Genomic DNA, 15478 nt, shown 5'->3' on the forward strand with positions numbered 1-15478 from the left:
AGCACACAAAGCATCAAACCAACATTGACATCATTAATGAGTATTGCTTCCTATTCTGCTAATGAGCACAACCGAAATATTGAAATCAAGCTCTGTATGCACAACTAATCACCGGGGCCTTCATTAGTTCATTTCGCTTGTTAATTTAAAATCTCCTCCCCCTTAGCCATCAATGTGTTTCCCCATACAGATGTATCCATGACACAATCATGCATGAACCAGAGCCTTGATGGAACAGGAAATGCATTCCGGCACCACAATTAGTCGTCAGAGATGTTATTTTTCATTCCGCTGTATTACTTCAGCTGCTTAGCTCACATTTACATCACAAACAGTTCTGGAAGATGCCAGCAGCTTAGGATTTCTGGAACGAATCTAACCAAAAGGTCATGGAAACTGTTTATCCAACCAGGAAATGCCACCCACCACCACAGCCCCGGTTGTCTCTATTGCTTCTTCTCATTTAAGGCTTCTGGTGTGTCATCTCCTGGCTGGTTATTGTTGAGCTGACCTTTTACACTAGCCCAGACTGTTGTTGTTGTTGTTGTTGTTGTATTATGCCATGCAAGTGCAGGTTGTCATGACTGACACAGATTTATTACAGCGATGTTTAACTGGCGCCCGTGAGCTGAATCTGGCCCATGAGTGATGTCAGACATCGGTTCATAACTTGGGAGGAACATATAATTGTAGACAGGTGGTTTATACATGAAAAGTAACGGATGAAGTCTAGTTTGTATTTTTGAGTGACTACTCGGGGAGCCCTGAAGCACAAAGAAATCCTTACTGAGGCTTTGAATGCACCACCAGATTTGTGAAAAGATTGAACATTGTATCAAGCTATTTTGTCGTAACTATCAATACTGTATCTCTGTGATGCGCATTGTTTTAAGTCAAACAAAACAGATCTTGCTGAATCTGATTAGGAGTGGACATAATATCCTATTTCTCTCCACTGAATTAAATCCCCACTCATGGGGCTTTTTGCCATTGGAAAGTCAATGACTTGTTCTTTATCCAGGATACTTTTCCCTGGAATCCTAATTAGCTTCCTCCATGCTCGGCGGCGGTGGCGGCTAACATCCTCACTGTCAGTGATGGGGGGGTTCGAGTGAAGTATCTGCCTGTGATCAAGTGTGTCAGTTGCAAGCCTGTGTGCCTAGAGGCTCCGCAGGCTAGTTTAAGCAGACAATGAAAGCAAGTATCATTAAAAAAGGACGTGAACAGCCATATTTGTTTGATAGACAATGGCTGCAGTGTTGTGGACATTTTGTCTATACTACTTGATGCAATATTGTTGCATTCACTGCCAAAAATAAAGAGACAGGCCTCACTCTAGCACCTAGTCGATAATGTCAAGTGTTTTGACTTTTGACCTTTTTTGCTGGTTGCAGCAGTGAAACGGGCATGATCATTATTCACTTGAGTCTAGAGCCTCGCTTGTATGGGCGGTCTGTAGCCTCGGCCGGTGCCGAGGAATGTGTATACAGCTCCAAATAGGATGAAACAAGGGCAGCCGGGAGGTGAAAAGTGGCAGTGAAGACAGGAAATTGGTTTAATGAGGAGAATACAGATAGAGGCATTACAGCAGATGAGGGTATGGAAGCATTGCGGGGGTTTTTGTTGAACTTGTGCGAGTATTTGCATGTCTGCATGCACCGCAAACACATTTGGGTCACTTTCTGATGCTGCCTGAGTGCTCGACAATCATCAGCCACAACATTAGGTACACCTGCATTCACATGACTGTATATTCAATGACTTATGGGCAGTTAAGTGCTCCTTCGATGATGTTTTTCAACTAATTTCTAACTAACTGCTTGTCAATCCTGTCAGGGTATGTACCAAATTTCCAAAGGATAATGGCAAAAGCAACACAGTAGGGGTGCATATTTTGACAATTTTTCATTCTTGTATGTGTAGCAGATCGGGACTGGAAGGGTATTACACACTACTCCAATGTAAACTGGCTTACAGTACCGTGTAGTACGTAGTTTGTGTCCGGGGTGCGAGGGGTCTGCAGTAATGTTCCCTGCCCGCTTTCTGGCCCTGCACCGATACAGGTCACAAATGGAGGGAAGGTCGGCTCCAATTATTTTTTTTCTGCGGATTCGATAGCCCTTCGTAGTCTGATCCTGTCCTGTTTGGTTGCAGAGCCAAACCAGACAGTGGTGGAAGTGCACAGAACAGACTGAATGATTGCAGTATAGAACTGGAGCAGCAGCTCCTGGGGCAGATTGGTCTTCCTGAAGTATTCATTTTTCCTCTGTTAATATTTTGCAGCCAAAATATTGGTTGATGGTTCAAGGCTGGAGACATTTTTGTTTCCATGCCAACAGCAGCAGAGAAACACTATGCATATTATTGCACCAGTCCCCCCCACCCCCCGATAAAGTTTGTATAACTATGCTTCTGCCCCGTTCTTCAGCGATACACTTGGATCAAAAGGCTGCGTGATCGTCTCCTTCATCAGAATAAATTCCACAAAAGACAAGGTTGTCCTCGAACAACTTATTTCTTCTCTCCATTGGTGTTGAAAAGAAATGTTGGTGTCAGTAGTGGGATCTCTTTTGGGTCTGTGGCTTTTTCAATTAGGAAAGTTTCAGCAGGATCCCTCAAGTTGCTCACTGTGGCATCAGCAGGGATTGCTTTAACTTTATCGATGTCTGATAAAAGAGTCCTGCAAAGGTTTCGGGTCCACAGATTAGTTTGTATGAACCTCCGTGAAGCTTTGAACTTGCGTGAGTTTGGGCCATGTAGCTTCACATCGATGTTAAATCATCAAGACGATTAAAGTGGAAGGGTGTTTTTTTTCTGATGCAAGACCGACAGCAACAGAGCATTCAAATCACCCAAATCACCATCTTTTCTGAGCATCCAATCTGTGTGTTATTGGATTTGTCTTCCCAAAAGCTGCCACCGCATGGTGCCCGACTGGCTGATTTCCTGAGATGAGGTTGCCATAGCAACAGGTAGCCACGTAAGGCATGGTGACCAGTCAGGGCAGGGTGGATGTAAGTAACAAGAAGAAGAAGAAGGGGAAGAGATGGGAGGAGAGGGCATGATGATGATGGTGGTGGCTGTGGAGGGTGGGGGTGCATAGCAAGCAGGCTATTAATAGAGCTTATCACGAGCCAGCTGCAGAACACCGTGGTCTTGTGTTATACCTCCACGTGGAGCAAAATACACTTTAGATTGTTGGGTAGTGTCCCTAGGATGCACATGAAGCTATTTTTTTGCATTCATTCATCAGTGGCCAAGATGAATATTTTGTCACAATTACTGTCATATAAAGTCATCCCATTCCAAAGCCTAGCCTTTCTCCATAGTAGCCTGACCTTATGGTATGTACTTCTATTTTCAGGTATATGTGTGAGTGCTGGAAGGGTGGGGGATGGCGCAAGATGGAGAGAAGCATGGATTCTAACTTGCAAATTGTACTTTATTTATGTGCTGCTATTGCCACTACACTGTCTTGTATACTGCATACTGTGTTGCTGCTACTGGAACCTTCATTTCCCTGAGGCCACGCAACCGAGGGGTCGATAAAATTCTATCTAATCTAATCAAACATTGGCCATTTTCCCCACTGAGGTAATTGGAGAAGTACCCCACCCCTCAGGCAGATGTACAGCGGAGATGTATAACTTTATTGGTCTTAATGATTCTATTGTGAAATTAATATGTGCCAGTTCTTCCTGTCCTTTCACTTCAATTTAAAAGTTATTACATGAAACCCCACATGAGAAATCACTCCCTGTGGGAAAGAAACCACCTTGAACAAAACCCTGGCTTTGTGGGGTGGCCGTCTGTCTCGAGCGGTTGGGTTGAGAGGGAAAAATAGAGTACATATCGTAGTAGCAAATAAAGTATTGTTACTGGGTTGATAAGGCACGAGAAACTCTTTTCATGGTTCTAAAGTAAGGACATTATTTATGTGTTTTTGTGATGGTTTTGCACACACAATCTATTGACAGTACTATTTGGTTTTTATCAAAGCATAGACGAGCACATCTTTCATTCATCTCGTATCCTTTCTATGCTGTCAAAATAATTCTCACTTTATTCAAGTGTCAACTTGTTGATCTCTTGCTTTCTCACCCCCACGGTGCAGGCATCGCCTCCATGACGGTGCCTGTATACATTGCTGAGGCCTCTCCGCCACACCTCCGTGGCCAGCTGGTGACCGTTAACACCCTCTTCATCACCGGCGGACAGTTCACCGCCAGCCTCATCGATGGCGCCTTCAGCTATGTGCAGCGCGACGGTTGGAGGTCAGATATGCACACAGAAAATCCATGATGCTTTTATTGGAAACACATATGATTAGCCATGATGTTTGTATGTAATGCAGGATATTATCACCCATCATATAAAATGTCAGAGGAGTTCAAGCTGGCTCAACCCCAAAGGGCTCTAGTTTCGTGGGGCAGCGCAGGGTGGTGGAGTGTGGCGCACCCGGTGCAGTGGTAATTTTGCGCAGCCAATTTGGTAACGTGGTAGTGAGGTGTCCACAGTTTCAGTTTTGTGAAAAAAACAGTACGCCGAAGGTGCGCTCAGAGCTCCAACCTCGTCTATTCTCGGCGCAGGCGAAGCACACACTGCTCAGTGGTAAATTGTCTGAGAGGGGCACAGTGCACACCCAGCCATTTTCTATGCCGCTTATCCTCACTAGGGTCACGGGTATGCTGGAGCCTATCCCAGCTCTCTTTGGTCGAGAGGTAGGGTAGACCCTGGACTGGTGGCCAGCCAATCACAGGGCACATATAGACAAACAACCATTCATTCATTCATTCATTCATTTTCTACCGCTTTTTCCTCAAGAGGGTCGCGGGGGGTGCTGGAGCCTATCCCAGCTGTCTTTGGGCGAGAGGCGGGGTACACCCTGGACTGGTCACACTGCACATATAGACAAACAACCATTCACACTCATATTCATACCTATGGACAATTTAGAGTCGCCAATTAACCTAGCATGCATGTTTTTGTGATATGGAAGCAAACCAGAGTACCGGAGAAAACCCATGCACATGCAGGGAATCAAACCCGATCTCCTGACTGTGTGGCCTATATGCTAACCCCTCAACTACTGTGCGACCAACAGGGCACACACATGTAGAGTGTCAGGCACATTTTAATGCAATAAACAATCACAGCAACCACTATTTAATGTAACCGTCTGAACCAGCATGTACATTTTTGTATTACTTGTCCCATCACAGCTGATGTCAGATCAATGACGTCACACATAATGGAACTCAATGAAACTCAATCTGACAGCAGCTGAAAGTACAAAAGTCCCCCTAAATAAATGGCTTGCCTCCTCAAATCGACATTTTAGAAGTGAAATTTCACTCCACTCATCTCTGCAAGTTTCTTCAGAGTCCAGATCGGCCCTCCCTCCCCCTCCTTTCAGTAAACATCCAATCACTGTTATATGCAAATGAGCACAAATCTGCACATTTCAACCATACAGTGCAATCTCTTATCTTCCTTTTCCTTCCTCTCCTTGTGTCAGAATAAAAGCCTATTTACAGTGTTTGCATGCTGAGTTGTGAAATGTCAGAGTAGATAAAGGCTGTCCTTTCTGCATGAGGCAGCGCTCTGATGTCGCAGATTAGTTATCCCGACATCACAAATTGGTGGGTTTCATGCAGGATTGTGAAGGTGAGGCTCTGAGCAAAAGAACGTTTTTGTACGCACTTACTGTGCGTGCTTCCTTTTATTATATATTTGTACATACAGTACTTGCACTTAGTACTCCATCCTTCTCCACAATTTTTGGACTTCCAGGAAGCCCATTTCTCGGAACATATTGCACTTTGATTGTGTGCTTAAGTGGAGGCGGGGGCCAATTTTCCTCTTTGTATAATAATTCAGTGTTTCAGACGTTTGTGTGTGTGATTGAGTCTTTTCTGTCTAGACACTGCAAATTGTCACTTTGTAGTTTGGGTTTGCTGTCAAACGTGCGAAACCGTGTTCATAATGTTCTGCTGTTGTCTTGAGATGTATTTTGAGGTGTGTGATTCTATTTGTCAGAGGAAAATCTGCTGCTGGCTCCAAAATAGATGCAATGCGAGACTAATTATTTGTGAATAAGGACAGATACTATTCAATCAAAGTTGACAATACAACCTGAACAGACAAAAGCTTCCTGTCACGAAGACATTACAGTCGAGTAGATATGAACGCTGTGTTTCCCCTTCTCGCTTCTGCAGGTACATGCTGGGCCTGTCGGTGGCGCCCGCTGTTCTCCAGTTTGTAGGATTCCTCTTCCTGCCCGAGAGCCCCCGCTGGCTGATCCAGCGAGGGCTGACTCAGAAGGCCCGCAGGGTGCTCAGCCAGATACGGGGCAACCAGAACATCGACGAGGAGTACGACAGCATCAAGAACAGCATCGAGGAAGAGGAGAAGGACGGCGGAGGAGGTAAGAGGAGGGCTGGGGGAGGAAGTAGATGCTCGAGTGGATGTTGTTGTATCGTATGTATGCACACAACACATGTTCCTACCAAGCATTCCATGCTGTTCCCCCTCACTGACAGCTCAACTGTGCCAACAAACAAATCCACTAGTCACGGCAGTGAAGCCTGCAGGCTAATCGACACTAATTTGCACAATATTGTTGTGTCTAAATGGAATCGTCTCTTTAATTGCAAAAAAGTGCAGCAATTTATTTCCATCCCCTGATTCCTAATGTACAGAGACAAATACAAAAGTACAGTCCAAGGTAACTGTGTTCACTTTATTCAGGGACACAGATATAGATTTTTAAGGTACTAAAGTTAGAGGGATAGTTTGGATTGTTTTTTTTTTTTTACATGTAGCAGAGTAGTGCATCAATGGTGGATTTCGGTGATGAGGAAAGTAGTTCTGGTTAGTTGGTGGGGCCACTTAAGTAAAGACTTTGGGTTTTCAAAATATGCGCTCAAAAGAGTAATACATTTGCATTGCAACAGAGTAAGTGTAGTCAGGGGGAAAAGTCTCACAAATCTGAGAGTTTCAGACAGGCAGACTTACCCCATTACCCTGACTTACAAATAGCGCCTCAGTGAACGTATGTCATTTGTCATTTTCAGATGCTACCTTGTGTTCTTGCGTATTATTAATTCACAACATGTGTATTATTGTTGTTCTAGCTTGCAGTGGTATATATAGCTAGCTACTCACATGACAGAGAGTGAATGAATTCATGGTGACCAGTAATGAGCCCATTTGAACTTTCACTAAGTGTGTCGTTGAGGGCCATGAACACAGCTCTTGGCGCTGTGACCAGTCGCCCGAAAGAAGCGAGGGGGATCACTTTCATCCAGTATCTAATCAACCTTGACAACTGAGAACACCATGTGTCTGGCAGGAGTGCCATCCAAACATCCCCTTGGGGCCCGTGTGGCCTGCAGTGAAGAGGAACCTTCACCACACTCGTGAACACGAAGGCAGCAGACTCACTGTGTGCTCAGCTGTGTCATCTCAGCATCTCTTCTGCAGTCTGCATCCTCTCATTCAGCCGATACTTTTGGGGGATTCTGCCCATCATCCACAATCTTGGTCTTTTCTGCATGTTATAAAGATATAAAAACAGATAAAAGAGACAGCTCATCAATGCACGTAATGGGACACATGGGGTGTCTAGAAAGCACTATTAAAACACCTCCAAAATGTTTTATCATTTTACATCCATGATATAAGCATGTAGTAACATATACATTCATAATAACATGGAATATTTACAGCATTTTGCCGTGCTTTTAAGGATTCCCGGAACTTCAAACATAGAAACAAACACTACACGTAGCGTTAACTTTTCCAAATTCAGCTCAGTGGCCGCAGCTCCAATATGTAGCGTATGTAGCTCTAGCCGGCTAGCAGCTAGCCGCTGTGGTGTAGCGAGGTGTCACTCTGCCATGTTGGTTAATATGCAGGAATGTCTTTATATGTGGAATATTTACACCCCATTACGTGCATTCTTAACAGTCTCTTTTTAGCTGTTTTTATATCTTTTTATATCAATTAATTCATTGTGTATGACGGTCAAAAGTCCCCAAAAAAGTGCAATTTTTTCATGACATATGCTAAGTGTCCCTACTGTTTGGTTTTTGCCTAATAGCTTAGCATAAGTGTCCACTAAAGTAAAGCAAAGCAATTAAGTACATTGATTCTGGCAGTGCTGTTTTTTCCAGTGCGCTAATTAATGGTTTTAAATTGATCCTACTTTAATTGTATGGTTGAGCTTCAACCTTTAGGAAGGGCCCTTACCTTAATCCCACAATTAGTTTGGAATAAAGATGAAATATTGAGTTTTCATAGTAAAAAAAAAAAAATAATAATACATGTGGTGTTTACATGTTTTGCATGCTCTACTAAATTCCTGCATAAATGCTCAACATGGTGCAGGATTAATTTATATTGGTGCTTCGACTAACAATTGTATCACCTCCTAATGGTGTGATGAGCCATGCGGCTGGTGTTCTAAGTGTGTGCTTCCAGAACTAAACAATAGCTTTTTTTGTCTTTTCCTTTTCCTGATCTTTTTATACTATTTTTTAAACAATTTAAATATGTGTCAGAGCTCCCAGTATTGGAAGTGTGTTGCCCAAGATCTAGACCCTTGATGCCTCGATTTTGTGTGTATGGCTTTAATGCAAATCAGCTGTGTTTGTCCACGCCTGGACACAGAAATAGCTCCAGGTTTTTTTTTTAAGGTGTATAGTGAAGCTTTTTTTTTTTCTACAAAGCTGTACCATGTGAAGTGGTGGGCGTATATACAAGGGGCGGGCAACTTCCAAGCAACTGTTTATCTTCTCTAGATAGTGAAGTGAGGATACCTTTCACATTTGATGCTCATAAACAGGCTGAAGGAACACATATTACTATTATATATATGATCATTGTTTTCCCTAATAGGGCACCTTTAAGGCTGCATTGTGCGTCACTATTGTTAAGATGTTAAAGCTTTCCCTCTGAGACATTCTGTTTAAAATCCAATGGGATTTGCCCGCTGAACCCTCTATTCATGAATATCGTGCGTGTGTTCTCACCATGGCCCCATTGCCGGCATGTCGGTTACCATGGAAACAACACTTTCCCCATCCCTTTTCTCTCCCTCTAACCTCAGACATAACAATGATTAAAGCGTGTGTCAACCTTTCTATCCTTCCAACAAACACACACACGTAAACACGCTGGAGGTGTAAAAGCCGCTCAGGTCAAGAATGTGATGATGGAAGTATTATTATAGAAATAGCTGCAGTCATAACAGAGGAGAGGATTCAATGTGAGCGTTGTTGCATTAGCTTGTTACACAAAAATAAACGACCTTAGTGGCCACTTCATTTCCTTGAAAAGTGGATAGATTGTTGGAACGGTTAGCGGAGGGGAAGTAAATGCTGGTATTTGGCCTACAATTACGACCGTGAAGCAATAATGTGGCAAATATTGGTCGGTCCTCGGCGCCATTATATTGTCATTCTTCTTGTGAAACTTGATATTTCATTGATTTGTGAGGCGCAGGCTTGTTGCTTCCAAACAACACTGAGATGAGTCAGATGAAGAAAAAATAACAAAAAGGACACGTCTGGACGTTGATTGATGGGAACAGTCGTTGGTTCATTTGTGTTGTGGAGTAATGCGTCATTGCACTTTCTATATTGGGTATCGTGTCTTGGATGACCCTTGGTGACATGCTCAAGGATGTCACAACAATATCCCTATTGATTTTTTTTAAAGCAATACCTGACCCGAGGTGTTTCACGTGAACGCTCTGTTGGGTGTCATTTACAATCCATCTTCTTCATTGGCTTTCCCTGGTGGATGACCTTTGCAAAGGCATGAAACCGATTGATTCTGGCATCTGACACACAATATTTGAGGTACTGGATGGACTGGGGTGTCTCAAAAGAGATGTGAGGAATTAAGGCCTTTCAAATTCATCATGTAAAAATGTCAGTCCAAGTTTGGACGTTTGTGGCGCCCTCTACCGTGTACACAAAATATTACACTATATGAAGCCCATTTCAGACACAAAGAAAACAAACGGGAAGCCACAATTAAGTCATAATTATTAGATAGGAATTAAAAGATTTAAAAAACAAAATTACGGGATTAAAAATTCATAACTGTGAGATAGGAATTATGTGATTAAAAATTTTTAATTATGAGATAAAAAGTCAAAATTAGGAGATCGGAATGTCATAATTATTGGGTACGAATTATGAGATTGAAAAATCAAAATTCCAAGATAAAAAGTAATAATTATGAGGTAGGAATTATGAGATTAAAATATTGAAATTATGTGGCAAAAAAGTCATAATTATGAGATTGGAATTAAAAAAATTAAATTTCATAATTAAAAGGTCATCACTATGAGATAGGAAAAATAAACTTGAAATTTTGAGGAATTATGTAATTTAAACATTTTGAAATTATGAGAAATCAATAAAAAAAATAAAAAAATAAAAAATATTAATCAAAGAGTCAGAATTATGAAGCAGGATTTATGAGATGTAAAATTGGAATTCTGAGGTAGGATTTATGAGATAAAAAAATTTAGTCCTAAAAGTCCTAATTATGAAGTAGGAATTATGAGATAAAAACTCATAACTATGAGGTAGTTGAGTTGTGTGAGAAGTTTCAAGTCAACAGTGTCACCATTTGGTGTATTTGTTGGAAGAATAACAGCACAGGTAACGAAGCGGTTGTACTGTACATGTTTTGACACATTTTCACTCTCCAGGAATCGAAGAATAAGTTTACACAAACAAATACGTACACTGTTGTTTGTAATAGTTGCAAAGAGCAGTGAGTCTGTGTCAGTTTTTATCCACCTGCTTCCGGTTATTTGAGCAATTTCTTTAAAAAAACATTGCCGCCATCATACTTTTAAATCTTCCCATTTGCAATTCAAATGGACACGCCGTTGCTAACACACTTCCACACATTCAGTCTCACCATAGTCTCCCTCCACTGGAGCCTCCACTTCTCCCAGTGACTATTAATAATTGACAGTGTTTGAACATTTTCATGAAACTGCACCATGGCCCCAGAGCCTGTTCAAATCCACACTGAAATCCTCATGGAGCAAGGGTTGCTTACGTTCCACGATGACAAAACATGGCCGTAATTAAATATGTTAGGGAGTTTGTTTGTTAAAGGGATAAACTATGCTTTTTCTACTTTTCTGATGTATAAATGTAGTCGTATGTGTAAATGTTGTAGTCTCGTATTAAATGATAATGAAGTTTGCGCATTTGGAAGTGAAAGACATTTGGGATGGCTCAAAACACTCAGTTTCAGAGGGCGTTGCAAAACTCTTCTTTTGTGATGTCACAGAGGAGTGGGCTTCCTTATGGGCGTGGCTGTAGGCACGATACACTCTCTCACCTTCCCCGAGCTTTGCTTCCCCCGCCCTCACCCCAAGCTCTGCTTCTCTGTTTACGAGGAAAGCTCAGGCAGACGTTATAGGAACAAGAGAAAAATATTTTATATTATATTTGTCAATGCCATTTCACACGGGACTGTTTTTGTAAGCATGAATGTGAACTATGCGCCAAACTATCGTGGGGAAAGGCGGCAATGTCGGGCACGCTGTGCGTCCACAGAGTCCCTCAAAAAAACTTGTAATGCAAAGATTGTCTGCAGTTTGTAAACGTGGCGCCCTCACATCTGGCTTCTAAACTCCACTTCTGACAAAGTGTCTGCGACAATGAGTGCTCCTTCTCGGGCAGGCGAGTTTGGAGGAGCACCAGCGGTGCCTACTCTTTGAGTTCATACACGGTTCATAAGTCAGGGGTCTCCAGCCAGTAGATCATGAGCTGCTAGTAGCTCCTAAACACTTTTCAATTAGCTCTCCAAAGACATTCATTTATTATCAACTCCTATACCCACTATATTAGAAAGTGGGGCTGTGGGTGGAATAAATTAAACCAGATAGTTTTGGCAGGAAGCAAAAATCCAAGGAAACACTGCTGGAATGGGTACAGATTCTGGAAGATCTAGAAAGTTTTCTGCGTGGGTTATTGTGTGTAGCTGCTCTATAGGGATCCACAACTCAATACAAAGGGTAAAAAAATTAGCACAATACGTCCCCTTTAATGTAGAAAATGAGGCCGTTGTCATGAGAATTCAGTTGGGAACTGAAAGAACATTATTTAGGCCCCCAAAATAATAAGTTATACGTGCCCCTTAAGCATGTTTATCACAAATAAACGTGAAAAAAAAATCCTTTTTGATGGACATGATACGGCCACCTACCGGTCCCGAGTTCGAGGCTACGTTCAATAAGTGTATGTGTAAAAAGGTCACACACACTCTGTCCGAGACAGGGGTTGACAAACACAACTCATTCATATTAAACCTACAGACACACAAAACGCTGTTTTTACAGTAGGGCTTACTAATAGCACTGTTAAACTAAATTCTAGCATCAAGGATAGATTTTTTTAAGGTAAAAACAAGCACAGCACAGCTCGTTGGCCTTGTTTGTGAAGTACATGCTATTTGTTTTAAAGGGCACAACTGCACCAAACTAATGCTCAAAATTGTCTTGTTTTTGTATGATTTGCGTGTTCATTCACCACTCTGGTCTCGGAATGTGAGCACGCTAGGGGCAGCGTCCTCTAATCTCCTTTGTCGTTCCCTCTCTGTGCTGAAGCACTAACAAACCCGAATGAGATTTTAGAGGTGTGCTTCTTTAATAAGAACCGACAGCCTGATTTACTAAAACGACTCCAGTGAAAACAACAGTAGTTGGGCTACAAAGGTGGAGGAACGCCGGAACATGGAATCCCACCTGGGAAATTATTACAGAGGCTGCGTTAGAAGGAGGATGTACAACCAGGCAGAATGCAGAGAGAGGAGATGAGGGAATTATCTGCATCTTTACTCCAGTAATTGGTTTATATGTATAGAATAGCAGCCAAACTTGAAGGCTCCGGGTGCGCCTTTTGTGCAGCGCACCATTGCTGCCACCAAATGTCAATTGCTTATTCATTCTTGTTGAAAGGAGTCATTGATCTTCTGCATATTAGCAGGCAATTCATTGTCTTATTGATGAATATCAGAGGAGCGTGGTTGTGTTGTAGGTAAAAAAAAAAAAAAAGATAACTCAGTTACATTACAAGTATGGCTTTTTGCCCTTTATGTGCAATCCCCAAAACAGCTATTCCAAGCAGGAGGACTTGTAGGGATTTTAGCTTGGGTTTGCTTTTTTATTGGCCCATGGCATATTTGAATTAAACACTACCTGCATTCGATCAAGTAGGAAGAAGAGGGCCACACAGACGAGTAAAACTAAATCGCAATGGAAATATAGAAAACAAAATTCAACGAATTAAACACACACAATGACTAGTGACTCACCATTGGTACAATGAATAATTAATGAGGAACTAATGAGTAGAGTAGTTACTGAGGAAATAGTGAATAATTAATGAGGAGCTAATCAGTACAGTAGTTACCGGGGAACTAAGGCACATACATTTAGAGTAGTTACAGAGGAATTAGCAAATAATTAATGAGGAACTAATAAATAAAGTAGTTACTGGGGAACTGAGGCACATGCATTTAGAGGAATTATCGAGGAAATTGTGAATAATTAATGACGAGCTAATCAGTAGAGTAGTTACCGAGGAACCAAGGCACCTACATTTAGAGTAGTTACAGAAGAACTAACAAATAATTAATGAGGAACTAATGAGCAGAGTAGTTACTGAGGCACATGCATTTAGAGTAGTTACCAATTACAGTAAAGTCTCGTTATATCGATATTCTCGGGAGTCGGAAAAAATACCGATATAACCGGACTATCCATATATCCGATCCTGCGCCGAACTGCATTAAAAGTGGGCAATAATGCACTCGACATTGTTCTATACTATAGAACAATGTCGAGCAGCTTAAATCAATCTTTGCTTAAGGATTTCAATACCAAAAAGGAACACGGCGAACGGCTGCTTCCAGTCAACTTTATTTTTCACACTTCCACCACCAGAGTGCAGCACACACACGATTCCCACACTTCCTGGTTCACAGGTCATGCTCAACCCGCGTCTCTTCTCAACAGAAGAACCAACTGCGTTCGTGGTTTCTCTTGTGTGTATGGATTCTATACAGGCATGTGAATCGGTGTGTGTGCTGTGCTCTGGTGGTGGAAGTGTGAAAAATAAAGTTGACTGGAAGCAGCTGTTCGCCGTGTTCTTTTTTGGTATTGAAATCCTTAAGCAAAGATTGATTTAAGCTGCTTTTGTATCGATATAAGCAGACCAAATTGGCTGGCGGGAGATGAAAAGAGCATCATAGTAACCGGATTATCATAATAACCGGGTATCGTACTAACGGAACTAATTATATCATAAAAGACTAGAAATTTGCCGGGAAATGAAAATAGTATCGTAATAAGTAGTAATTCGTTATAACCGATATCGATATAACAAGACTTTACTGTAAATAGTGAATAGTTGATGATGAGCTAATCAGTAGAGTGGTTACCACGGAACAAAGGCACATACATTTAAAGTAGTTACAGAGGAACTAACAAATAATTATTGAGGAACTAATGAGTAGAATGGTTACTGAGGAACTGGGGCACATGCATTTAGAGTAGTTACTGAGGAAATAGTGAAGAATTAACAAGGAGCTAACCAGTAGAGTAGTTACTGAGGAACTGGGACACATGCATTTCGAGTAGTTACCAAGGAACTAATGAAGAACTACTGAGGAACATTCCACATTAACAACTGCAATTTTGTGTATCTTATTATACATAAAGTGTTGCTGATTTTGTGTCTTTGCATGCTGGCAAGTGCCAAACATTTTAAAATAGATGCTGTAAAAACTGGTTGGATTTTACGTTCTTGTCACCAGGCCCTCTTTGGAAAACATTTGGATACCAATAGCCTAAACAATGAAAAGCTATTGACTTAAAGGGCGGTCTAAGGGAGGTATTCCATGTGATGACAGACGGTCCCAGACCTTTGCAGAGTCCTTATACTTCCTTTGTCTCGTTCCTGTCCTTGATAAATAAAACGGGTGGCCAGCTTCAACAGGTCATCCAATTTGATTCCTGCCTGGAGGAGCTTTAGGTGTCTTGATCCGCTGCCTCCAAGAAGGGCAGCAGAACATGGAAGGAACGATGCACGCATGTGGATCATCAAGACCCCTTTCAGGTTTTCTTGAAGGTCATCTTTTGCCTTTTTTTTTTTTTTTTTAGAAATCCAGATCCCACTTGTATCACCCTCTGCAGTCTGTGATGCTCTTTAAAAAACAGATGTTCTCAAATGTTTTTTGAGGCAATCTGTGGGGAAAAAAAAGGATGAGCGATAAACAGATTGTTGCCAATCGGAAACGTGGGCCATTTGCTTCGGGATTGAAGGCATTTGTCAGCGTGTTTGTCACCTGTCGTATTAGATAGGCTTGAGTCAACATTCTGCTTTATTTAAATATTAGCACATCATATTAACTGCAGATTTTTGAGTTTTATAATGAT

The 15478-nt window shown here is 41.7% G+C and overlaps 1 protein-coding gene across 5 annotated transcripts in view; it reads left to right on the forward strand.

The window, feature by feature from the left end:
• LOC131132006 (proton myo-inositol cotransporter-like) overlaps positions 1–15478 on the forward strand; it is a 33414-nt gene that overhangs the window by 4575 nt on the left and 13361 nt on the right. For all 5 annotated transcript variants that reach the window (XM_058077134.2, XM_058077135.2, XM_078798583.1 and 2 more), the window contains 2 exons: positions 4115–4274; positions 6219–6427. In XM_058077134.2, the coding sequence (XP_057933117.1) occupies positions 4115–4274; positions 6219–6427 (369 nt within the window). The remainder of the gene's footprint in view (positions 1–4114; positions 4275–6218; positions 6428–15478) is intronic.

This window comes from Doryrhamphus excisus, linkage group LG2 (genome assembly GCF_037039965.1).
Source record: "Doryrhamphus excisus strain RoL-2023G ecotype Guam linkage group LG2, RoL_Dexc_Guam_v1.1, whole genome shotgun sequence".
In the NCBI taxonomy this organism is placed as follows: domain Eukaryota; kingdom Metazoa; phylum Chordata; class Actinopteri; order Syngnathiformes; family Syngnathidae; genus Doryrhamphus; species Doryrhamphus excisus.